Source organism: Monodon monoceros, unplaced genomic scaffold (assembly GCF_005190385.1).
Source record: "Monodon monoceros isolate NGI ecotype Baffin Bay Population unplaced genomic scaffold, NGI_Narwhal_1 Super_Scaffold_13, whole genome shotgun sequence".
Taxonomy (NCBI): Eukaryota; Metazoa; Chordata; class Mammalia; order Artiodactyla; family Monodontidae; genus Monodon; species Monodon monoceros.
The window spans coordinates 49,830,464-49,842,802 of record NW_021703769.1 but is presented as its reverse complement, the minus strand read 5'-3'; the positions used below and the strand labels follow the sequence as shown (position 1 = coordinate 49,842,802).

The following is a 12,339-nucleotide window of genomic DNA, read 5'->3' as shown; positions in this document are numbered from 1 at the left end:
AGCATGAGGGGCTTGGGCCCTACCATGCCCTCATGAAACCTAAAGCAAGGGACCAGGAAGGCCCTGGGAGGAGTTGGCCAGGTCAGGCTGGGCTCTGGTCCAGGCGGGAGGTTGCCCTTCAAAAGTAGGAGGAGGGCACAGAACTCAGGGAAGGGAATTTGGGAGACCTGGGCTGGGGGGCTGTCAGAGATGGTCATGGTGTATCTAGTCTGTGGTATAGGGTCAGCCTCATAGTAGACACTCCACAACTATTACCTGTTACATTGCCATCATGTTACCTTAACCAGACTAGGTTCACCACCACCTCTTCTTTCCTTTTACCCTTATCAAGTATCTGAGTCAGTGGCCTTGAGGCTGTATACATCTAGTCCCACATCTGGCCCTCTGTTTTCGTTGCTGCTCTCTGAGCCATCCCCCATCCTGATTCAGGGCCTGATACATATCAGACACTCAACTGACACATGTTGAATGAATAAACTATGTATAAAAACCAGGTAATTGCAGTACTCTAGATGAGGAATGACTGAGCCTTGGGCTGAGGAGATGGCATCAGAGATGGAGAAAAGGAGACATTTAAAATATATTTGGAAAGTAGAAGGGACAGTAGTTGCTGTTGAATGGTATAATCTCTGTATCACCATATTGAGCTCTTTAGTTCATGGTAATTTTGTATTTCTCAAAATGTCCATGTAGAGAAGCAAGTTGTCCTTTTTTTGGTAGACAGACACTAAGGTATATCACCATATATTTTGAATAATAGTAGAAAGTGAAGGAGCTTCAAAGAGTTCATGTGATATTACTTGTAAGTCAATAACCACCAAGAGATATTAAGGGGTAAAAATTTGGAGAACTCAATATGTAGATGGATAGTGTTTTTACACAAAATCTGGCTACTGAATAGTTCTTCCTCTCTAACCTCAAGTGTGTAGCACTTGACAGGCTCTCAATAAATGTTTGTTGAGTGGATGGATGAATGAATGAATGAATTTGTCAAGAATTTCAGAGACTGAAATTGCATAGTAAGCCAGATCAGACTAGGCCGAAGAATAAGTAGGACCTTAAAGCTGCTTAATTCCCCATTGTTTATTCTGGCTTGAATGCAGAAGCTGCTACATTGGATAAGAATGAAAAGCAGTGTTCTCATCTGTCAAGAGCCTGTGAACATCTAGGCACCTTACGTACATTATTTTGAATTCTCACAACAACCCTGTAGGGTAGATGTTATCCATATTTTGTGGATGAAGAAATTAAAGCTCAGTAATTCAAAACATTTGACTACAAACTAGTGGCGCTGGAATTCATAATCATATTTGACTAACTCCACAGTCTTCCTGAAACGTATTATGCGACATGTCCTGAAAGTGCAGCCTGTAGCTGAGGGCATTCACTGTTAAAGAGGCCACGTAATATGAAGTGAAATGGAGTAAATCTGCTAGTTTGGTGTAGCTGACAGTTGTTATTACACTAAAACCTTTTCTAGTGATGATATTGAGGGACAAGCCACCATTTCATTTATTTATTGAGTGCTTTTTATGTGCAAGGTAGCATTGAAATGCACATACAAAAAATTTGTAAGATCCTACCTCTGCCCTGATGGAGCTTACTTACCATCCAGAGGTGAGGATAAAGTACTACCTATCCCCTTACACAGTGTAACTAAATGCATGATTCAAGGTGGTTACAATAGAGTTTTGCTGTTTTTTTAAAGTAGGCTTTATGGTAATAAATATTTAAATCTGCAAATGTCCCATTGAATCATTTCTCATCTGAAACTAAATTTGCAGGGTGCTCAAATATTGCTAAATTATTTTTTTGAAAAGTGAAAGTTAAAAATTTAAACCTAACTATATCATTCAAAACTTTAAGAGGACATTTTGAAACATGCTTTTTACAGGTTGAATCTAACTTGCATTTCATTGTTGTAACATAAAATTTTCCCAAAGAATGAGTAGAATATCCAGTACTTTCCTAATAAATTCTTTTTTCAGTCTTGGAATTTTTCAAGGTTTATTTCAGTTGTTTAATTTATGCATCTAAGTTATATTTTCTAATATGCAGATAAAAGAATGGCTAACTCCATTGCATCAAAGAACTTTACTGCACTTTCAGACCTGCATCCAAATATGGCTAATCTGGTAGGTTTCAGTGGTGTAGTGGTTCATTTGATCTCTGTTGAAACTTTAGGTGGTAATATTACATTATGTCAACATTATTGATTCGTTTCAACACATGCTTGTATAATTGACAAGTATACAGATACTGCATTAGTGATTGTTAGATATTAAAAACTCCTAAACTTCTTTGTATTTATGCCAGCTAAATGAAAATTAGTCTTTCTTTTGTCTACGGATTAGGAGATTGTAGATATGACTAGCGATTGTTAAAAATTATCAAAAGTTTACTTGTATTATATTTTATTTTATTTATTTATTTTTGGCTGCATTGGGTCTTCATTGCTGCACGGGCTTTCTCTACTTGCTGTGAGCTGGGGCTACTCTTTGTTGTGGTGCGTGGGCTTCTCATTGTGGTGGCTTCTGTTGTTGCAGAGCACGGGCTCTAGGTACACGGGCTTCAGAAGTTGTAGCTCGCAGGCTCTAGAGTGCAGGCTCAGTAGTTGCGGTGCATGGGCTTAGTTGCTCTGCGGCATGTGGGATCTTCCCGGACCAGGGATCAAACCTGTGTCCACTGCACTGGCAGGCAGATTCTTAACCACTGCGCCACCAGGGAAGTCCTTGTACTATATTTTAATTAAATATTTAATAAGTACTCAAATTTAGCATTATAAAATTAAAACATTGTCGTTCAGCAGTATCTATTCTCTAGTCAAATTGCCCAAGTTATATACTGAAATACTTGCTATTATGCTGCTTTTATGACATAAAGGTACACAAAAGATATATTTCTGAAATCATTATGTGAAAATTCATTTTGGGGGAAGGGATTGTGGGGGAATCAGTCATGTCAAGTATGCCTAGATTGTTATTTATTTAAAAGAAATCTAGGTGGAATCATCTTATAAGGTGAAGAATTCATTGTAAAGCAATTATCATACTGCCTTACTTTTCCTACCCCCAGCAGTCTGCTGTTTACATTTAGAATTTGCAAATCAGATTTCTTAAAATGGGATAAATTTACATATAACTTCAATAATTTGCAATTTAAACTTTATTAATGTTAAAAATAATTATTGATGTTACAGTTTTTCTTGAAAGGTAAACTATTTGCTAATTGCCTCTTCAGTTAGAAAATTTTACTCAATATTTCCATTAGTTGTTTTCCCAACAAAATTCAGTGAGATCTGCATGCATATGGAATTTAAAGAAATAATAGTAATATGTCTAAATGTAATAAGACTAGCTAATAGCTCAGCTAGGATGTGGTAGTCTTAAAAGCTTGAATGTATTTTATTTATATTTTTTTCAGATTTATTTTGGCTGCGTTGGGTCTTTGTTTCTGTGCGCGGGCTTTCTCTAGCTGCAGCAAGTGGGGGTTACTCTTCATTGCAGTGCGTGGGCTTCTCACCGTGGTGGCTTCTCTTTGTTGCAGAGCACGGGCTCTAGGCATGCAGGCTTCAGGAGTTGTGGCACGCGGGCTCTAGAGCACAGGCTCACTTTGTTGTGGTGCATGGCTTAGTTGCTCCCTGGCGTGTGGGAACTTTCCAGACCAGGTCTCAAACCTGTGTCCCCTGCATTGGCAGGCGGATTCTTAACCACTGCACCACCAGGGAAGTCCTTGAATGTATTTTAAATGTAACAGATTATTGCAAGGTTAAAATCAGTTGCTAGAATTAGTGATATAAATTCATCCTTTCAGAAAAAGGTTATTTTTATTTCTTAAAACATTTAAAAAATACTTAATTTTTCTTTGTTAGTCACTGAAGAGAACTTAAAAAATTTTAAAGATGTTAATATCTTTAAGGTTTAAGATCTAGGACTTCAGAGCTTAGATTTATTAGCAGCAATATGCAAGTTTTGTTACAATCTAATTTATGTTACTGTCCAGCATGTTTGCATTAAGAAGCTAAGCAATTTTATGTGGATTGTTAGAAAACCCTATATAAAAGAAAGCTTTGAAGACCATGGCAAATTAAATTGCATTATACATGTGCTTTGAATGAATTCAGTAAGGACTGATAGCATAGGGCAGTTACTGTGCTCCACCTAATGATTGAAAATAAAGTAGAAACATACTAAGTATTAAATGATTATATTTGTAATATCAGTTAACTGTCTTATTACTTTGTACTACTCCTTGTGGAGCTGAACATTTATGAAGTTGTTTTAGATGTTTGTCTGGAATAAATACATTTAAATGGTTCCTAGTTAAAAATGTTTGTTAGAGCCAGTAAAATATAACAAGTCCATGAAATTAAATTTACCATCTCCATCTGTGTTTAATATTTGTCTTCTATAACCTTTTTGTTTTTCAGAAAATAATCGGCATAGTTATTGGAAAAACAGATGTCAAAGGCTTTCCAGACAGAAAAAGCTGAGTTCTGTTTAACTCTTTGCTTCATTTTTCATCAACTGTGGCTTATGACTACAGCAAAATATATTTAAGTGATTAAATTTCTCATGCCTGTTTAACTCCCTAAGAGCAACAGCCATGTTCTCTATTGCATGGTAAAGTACTTGATTTAAGGCCACATGTGTGGCCTTAAATCATTCTTAATGATTTTATTTGATATCTCTAAAACATAATTTTAAAAGCTGTGTATACAGTACTAAAATAGCTAAATTGGTCAACTCATTAATGTGTATCAACGAGTACTTATTGAGCACCTCCACTGTGTAAAACCCGGTGGAAAGGTAAGAGAGAGAGACGTTGTATGTAGTCTCATCATCCTCAGTTATCAAAGTGTCTGAAAGGATGGACGTGGAGCTAGTTTGACTGGGCTCAGCACGAGTCATCTGAGATCTATTCTATGTACAGCTGTGAAATCGGGGTAAATAAAGCTGGGATGAGAATTAAATGAGCTCATACATGGAAGGGTGTGTAAGGCACAGTAAGAACTCCATGTTAACTATCAATATCAGCCTAAGAGATACAAGTACACAGGTAAATCTTCATAGAAGACAGAAAGTGATAAGGAGGAAGGTTTTCCAGCAGGGATATGTCCTGACAGTGTTGAGCGAGAGAAGTATGGCAGCAGTATCTATGTATTTACTCAAAGAACCAGACAATTCAGTGGAAAAAAATCACCTTTCACATGTGGAAAATACAGTTAAGTTTGGCTTTAGTGGTTCTTATTGAGTTGCTTGAACTGTGCAAGAATTTTAGGACTATGGAAACACAATCCGAGACTAAAATTGGATTTTTAAAATCAACTGACTCTCAAACTTTTGTAGTTTACATGCAGAGATGAACTATAGAATGCCAAAAGTAGCAATTCACTATTATTAGCTTTTGAAGTGTCAATGCTTTTTATTAAAAGGTACAGTATAAGTCCTTCTAAACAGCCTGAGGGAATCCGAGCTCTAGTCAGCCAGCCAGTAATTTTGACAGACGAAGACAATTAATTGTGGCTGTGTTAATTGACTTATGGTGTAGTGATAGGTACCTTTATTTTCATTTTATTTTTTATAATATTCTGTTGTTATTTTTGAGGTAAATAACAAAGATGTCATCTCCCACCCATACTCGTTTGTCTTCTCTTTACTGCATCATAATTAATTAGATCAGAATTACCACTTGAATAGTTTGAGAAATCCTGCATCTCTGTTTTCTAAGCTGTAAAAGGAATAACTTGAAATATATGAATTAGAAAAGGTCAATATTTATATATTTGCTTAAATTACAGCAATGAAATAAAATTTTCACCTATTAGACGGTGAGAGTAGGGCACCATTTCTGTAGTGTTTGACTATTTTTTATAATTGTCTGTACAGTATTCCTTTTTTGGAGAAGATATGCTTACTGACTTTAAAAAACATTACACATATCAATATATTGTCATAAAAAATTCAAGCAGTGCAGAAGGTCATAGAGTCCAAAAGAGAAATTCTTCATTTAACCCTCAACTTTTCCCATCCCAGCCCCCACCCCAAAGGTAAGCACTAATCACAGTTCAATAGATATCTATAATGTGCATTTGTATGTTAGGTTGTATTACTTTTTAAAAACTTTTAAAATCGAAGTATAGTTGTTATATAATATTATAGAACTTACAGGTATACAGTATAGTGATTTACAATTTTAAAGGTTATATTTCATTGTAGTTATTATAAAATACTTGCTGTATTCCACATGTTGTATAGTATATCTTTGTAGCTTATTTTGTACCTAGAAGTTTGTACCTCTTAATCCCCTACCCCTGTATTGCCCCTCTCTCCTTCCCCCCTTCCCCCCTTCCCTCCTTCCGTCTCCCCACTGGTAACCACTATCTGTGATTCTGCTTTTTTGTTATATTCACTAGTTTGTTGTATTTTTTAGATTCCACATATAAATGATATCATACAGTATTTGTCTTTTGTCTGACTTATTTCACTTAGCATAATGCCCTCCAAGTCTATCCATGCTGCTGCAAATGGTAACATTTCATTGTTTTATATAGCTGAGTAAAAATTTCATTGTGCATATATATGTGTGTGTGTGTGTGTATATATATATGTATGTGTATATATATATATATCACAACTTCTTTATTCATCTGGTGATGGACACTTAGGTTGCTTTCATGTCTTGGCGATTGTAAATAATGCTGCTATGAACATTGGGGTGCATGTATCTTTTCAAATTAGTGTTTTTGTTTTTTTCAGATATATTCTCAGAATTGGAATCGCTGGGTCATATGGTAGTTCTATTTTTAGTTTTTTGAGATGCGTCCATACTGATTCGCACAGTGGCTGCACCAATTTACATTCCCACCAACAGTGTACAAGGTTCCCTTTGTACATTCTCGCCAGTGTTTGTTATTTGTGTTCTTTTTTTTTTTTTTTTTGCGGTACGCGGGCCTCTCACTGTTGTGGCCTCTCCCGTTGCGGAGCACATGCTCTGGACGCGCAGGCTCAGCGGCCATGGCTCACGGGCCAAGCCACTCGGCGGCATGTGGGATCTTCCCAGACCGGGGCCCGAACCCGTGTCCCCTGCATCGGCAGGCGGACTCTCAACCACTGCGCCACCAGGGAAGCCCATTTGTGTTCTTTTTGACGATAGCCATTCTGACAGGTGTGAGGTGATAGCTCATTGTTGTTTTGATTTGTATTTCCCTGATAATTAGTGATATTGAACATCTTTTCATGTGCCTGTTGGCCATCTGCATTTCCTCTTTGGAAGAATGTCTATTCAGTTCTTCTACCTAGTTTTTAAATTGGGTTGTTAGTTTTTTTGATGTTGAGTTGTATGAGCTGTTGATGTATGTTGGATATTAACCCCTTATTGTTTATATCATTTGCAAATATTTTCTCCCATTCAGTAGTTTGTCTTTTCATTTTGTTGATGGTTTCCTTTGCTGTGCAAAAGCGTTTAGGTTTAATTAGTTTCCATTTGTTTATTTTTGCTTTTATTGCCTTTGTTTTAGGAATGGATCCAATAAAATATTGACACAATTTATGTGAAAGAGTGTTCTGCCTATGTTTTCCTCTAGGAGTTTTATGGTATCTGGTCTTACATTTAGGTCTTTAATCCGTTTTTAGTTTATTTTGTATATGGTATTAGAGAATGTTCTAACTTCATTCTTTTACGTGTAGCTGTCCAGTTTTCCCAGCACCACTCATTGAAGAGACTGTCTTTTCTCCATTGTAGATTCTTGCCTCCTTTGTTGTAGATTAATTGACCATAAGTGTGCGGGTTTATTTCTGGGCTCTCTATCCTGTTCCATTGATCTGTGTGTCTGTTTTTGTGCCAGTACCGCGCTGTTTTGTATTACTTTTTTTTTTTTTTTTTTCCTGCGGTACGTGGGCCTCTCACTGTTGTGGCCTCTCCTGTTGTGGCGCACAGGCTCCGGACGCGCAGGCTCAGCAGCCATGGCTCACGGGCCCAGCCGCTCTGCGGCATGTGGGATCTTCCCGGATCGGGGCACAAACCAGTGTTCCCTGCATCGGCAGGCGGACTCTCAACCACTGCGCCACCAGGGAAGCCCTGTATTACTTTTTAAATTAGCAAAACAATAAAGAAATTTTATTTTGGAAAAAAAGTACTTGCTGACCCCTAGTGGTATCTTTTAGCAGCACACGTTTATTTGTTTTGAAATAATTTAGATCTGAATTATGACTTAGGTTAAAACAACAGTAAGAGAGAAATGGAGACTCTAAGCTAATATCAGGATGGTTCAAGCCTACATGTCATTTCCCTCCAAATATACAGATAACTGGGGAAAGGAAACATAGGGGTAACAGTGAGGTGAGTTATCTACCTTGGCAGCTTAGAATTCATAAAAGCATAACTTATATAATTTATATCTGAAATAATATTTTACACCATGTGTTTGAGTGTTTTTAGCATCAAATAATCATATCTGTTCAAAGTTAAAATAAAACTTTTCATTTGAAAAATAAAAGCATTGGTTTTTCCTTAGATATTGGATCAGAAAGGTACACTTTCAGTTTCACCATTCGTGATTCAACAACCCATTTTGTAAATGCAACATCGTGGGGCAAGGAAGATTACATCAGATCACTTTCTGACAGCTTTCGTGTTGGGGAGTGTGGTAAGTTGGCATTGATTCTTAAACTGTTTCTCTTACAGTATTATTCCCATGATATGTTTGTGATAACTACACTGAGGGAGTCAAAATGAAATGAGACACAATTCTTATTCTCAAGAACCTTACCAGAAAAAAGTCAAGTGTTAAGAGTATAACACAAGGCATTCAGCATTTAATTGAAACATACAAACATGATAATCACATATTTTTACTAAGTAGCTCTGTGATCTTTGGTTTATTTCTATTTCACTTTGCATCAGTCCCTCTTGTGGCTCTAATCATTTATCTTTCTGTAAAATTATAATAGGGATGCTAAATAGATTTTGATAAAAGATATTTGAAATTTTAATGGATTTTAAGAAACCTTCAGCCTAAAATACCAAATCTTTCATATCATCTACCCACCCCAATAGCCCTCTATGGTACAGTGTAGTATATTGAAAAGAACAAGACTTTGAGAACAGGTAGATCTGAATTCAATTCCAAGTACCAACTTTTATTACATTGTGGCTTTGAGAAAATTTCTTAATCTTGTTGGGTCTCAACTATGAATTAACACCCTATAGATGCTTGTGAATGTTAAATGAGATAGTGTGCCTGTTATAAAGTGTAGAACTTAGTCACTCAATAGACGACAGCTCTAGCCTCATACAAGAAACAAGAAAGCATGTATACCAGTTCTCTTTCATGGTAGAAAAAAGAAGGGAAAGGGTAACACGGACAATTAAACTACTCCTCTCCAACCCTGCAGTATCAAGCAGCCTAGTACCCATACTAGTTACTCAGCACCCAATCATATTATTAACTTTCAGGATTACATATAATATCTCTCTAACTGAATAATAAGGTAGTTGAACATATGAACTATGAAGGCAGAAAACCTTGCAGACTTTGCAAAAACTTTACAGGCCCTTAGAAGCAGCCTGTAAGGATAGCATTGGGGGGAAGGTGAGCAAAGAGGCAGGTTCAGCAGGAGCCCAGTCTCATCCTGACCCAGATGGGAGCTCTGGAGCATGAGTGGCACCTCAGAGTGGTACCACCCTAAAGAAAGAGGTCTGGGATTTTGTACCCTGTATTTACAAGTTATTGGCTGAAGTCCACACCCTACTCCTCCTACAAGCAAAACATTTCTTGGATGAATTTCTTGGATGAATGCCAGAACATTAGTTACCTAGAGCTAAAGATATATTTCGGTATTAACCTATGTTCCATGTTGATGGCTGTTGTGAGGATGAATGAGATAAGGGATTTTAAAGGTGTAAATCTGATGATGCTTATAGAAGTAAATAAGATTTTGGTGTGGTAGAATGAAAAGATTACAGATTTTTAAATTAGAATTACAAATAGAATTAGAACAGTTCTAATTCCAACTCTACTACTTTCTAGATATAATACCTCAAGAAGGTTATTTAACCTCTGTGAACTTCAATTTCTTCATTTGGAAAAAGGGATAATAATGAGGGATGGTTGTGTGAGGAATTAGCAAAATAGAGCACATAAAAGTCTAACATAGACCATAGGAAATGAAAACCCTAAAATGTTAAGTCATAAAGCTGATAAGTTGTGGGGCTCAAATCAGGACCCAGATTTTGCATTGCTCTTTCTAACTACCACTGTTATTTTTGAGGACAGCTGTGAATTGGGTGAAGATCAATTTATTTTATAGAAGGGCATGTTGTAACCAAATCAAATGTTCAGTGTAACTATTCAATAAAGTAATATTAATGTGGATCATATGTTGGGATTTAAACACAAAGTACAAGAAATGTCATCTGAGATCAAATTGATTGGTCATACCCCAGGATTCTGTTGCTCACAGTGCCACAAGAAAATGATTGTGAAGGATACATAACACCAACTCAAAATTAGAAATAACATTGTAATGTTCATTGTTATGTACACTCATTTTTAAAACTTATCCTGTTACTTTTTTGTTAATAACATCATATTTTCCCCTCTGTTTTAGTGATAATTGAAAATCCCCTGATCCAAAGAAAGGAATTAGAAAGAGAAGAAAAGTTCAGCCCTGCAACTCCTAGGTAAATCTAGCACAGAGGTCAGAATGATTATTACTTTATGTCAGAATGATTATTACTAATAAGTTTATGCCAGAATGATTATTACTAATAAGTTTTTGCATGTCAGATTAACAGAGAGCTTATTAAAGGTGTATACTTCAGTTTGAAAATTAGGAGTTTAATTCTGCTTCATAATATTTATCTTTGATTATGAAATAATTTACTTTGACATAGGATCACATAAAAAATGGCTTTGTTTTTAGTACTTTGATTCTCATTCTTAGATTACAAAAATCTGACTCTAGTCACATTAAAGCTGAACAGTGAAAAGGTAAATCATGGAAGTCATATATCCATTTTTTCATCTCAATTTATAACTCTCTTCACATGCCTTACTATCTTAGTTCAGGTTACTTGGAAGCAGAGCCCAGAGGAGGATTTTTGTGCAGATGATTTGTTGAGGGAGAGCCCTTAGGAGCAGCCTGTAAGGATAGCACTGGGGGGAAGGTGAGCAAAGAGGCAGGTTCAGCAGGAGCCCAGTCTCATCCTGACCCAGATGGGAGCTCTGGAGCATGAGTGGCACCTCAAAGTGGTACCACCCTAAAGAAAGAGGCCTGGGCTTTTGTACCCTGTATTTACAAGTTATTGGTTGAAGTCCACCCCCTATTCCTGCAGAGGAGGGAAGGCTTAAAGGTATTTCTGGCTGAGGGCAAATCTCGAGAGAGAAGGGAGTAGCTGGTAAAGAGCTCTGGGTGGGCACAAAAGTCTCTACTACACGTGCACCTGCACCCATTTTTCTGACCTCATAGGTCTCATTTCTCTGCAGCCACATGAAGAGTCCTCCACTTTATGAACATCCTGGGCTCATTCTGCACTAACAGCATTGCATGTTCACTTCCCTCTGCAAAGAACAATCTTATTTGCTCTTCTCATTGAAGTGTCAGCTTAAATGTCACCTCCTTAGATCTTCCCCCACCTACTCTGTCTGTAGTAGCCCTTCCAGTCTGCATTACTAGGACTTCGTCCTGTACACAGTGTATGTGTACCATCATAACCCTGATCACAATCTGGGATTATTTGATTAATTGTTCTTATCTGTCTCCCTCTCACGCATGTAAACTCCGTGAGATCGTAGGTCTTGTGTGTCTTCCTCACCACTGTACCCCCTGTGCCTAGACTAAGGTCTGGCACATAATAGGCTATCAGTAAGTGTTTATGGAATGAACACATGAATGGAGGGAGGGAGGGAAGAGCATCCTTGGCAGAGGGAACAAACACGAAACCTCCTGGCCTTTTCCAGAACAGTTAATAGTAGTTTAAACCTTATGAAACTGTTGATGTTTGACTACGTCTTCTCTAAAGTGGTAGTTTCATAGCCTAGGAATATGATGTGGCTGGAATATAGGCAGGGGAACAGCAGGAGGAGAAGCTCGAGAGAGAAGCAGAGACACTTCACAGACAGCTTTGCTTGTTGTACCAACTTCATGCTTTGGTGATGGCTAGCACAGAAGATCTTTTGAGCTGGGAAATATATTCATATTCGTGGTTTAGGAAGATCACTTTGGCTACCTGAGGATGGACAGTAGGGGAACAAAGCTTAGGAGACAAGCAGTAGTTTGGGTGAGAAGTGATGAGGGAAACACCTAAAGCAGTAGCGGGGGGGGGGGGGGGGGGGGG

The 12,339-nt window shown here is 37.4% G+C and overlaps 1 protein-coding gene across 5 annotated transcripts in view; it reads left to right on the top strand.

The window, feature by feature from the left end:
- Positions 1–12,339, top strand: part of MEIOB (meiosis specific with OB-fold) — a 35,453-nt gene that overhangs the window by 2,286 nt on the left and 20,828 nt on the right. For 4 of the 5 annotated variants that reach the window (XR_003793204.1, XR_003793203.1, XR_003793202.1 and 1 more), the window contains exons 2-5: positions 2,059–2,135; positions 4,430–4,487; positions 8,516–8,647; positions 10,611–10,683. Coding sequence is in view for 1 of the 5 variants with exons in the window: in XM_029221004.1 (XP_029076837.1) it covers positions 2,067–2,135; positions 4,430–4,487; positions 8,516–8,647; positions 10,611–10,683 (332 nt within the window). In the remaining 4 variants the exon portion in view is untranslated. Of the gene's footprint in view, positions 1–2,058; positions 2,136–4,429; positions 6,050–8,515; positions 8,648–10,610; positions 10,684–12,339 lie in introns of those variants that run through there. The other variant, XR_003793205.1, reaches the window with a different exon arrangement.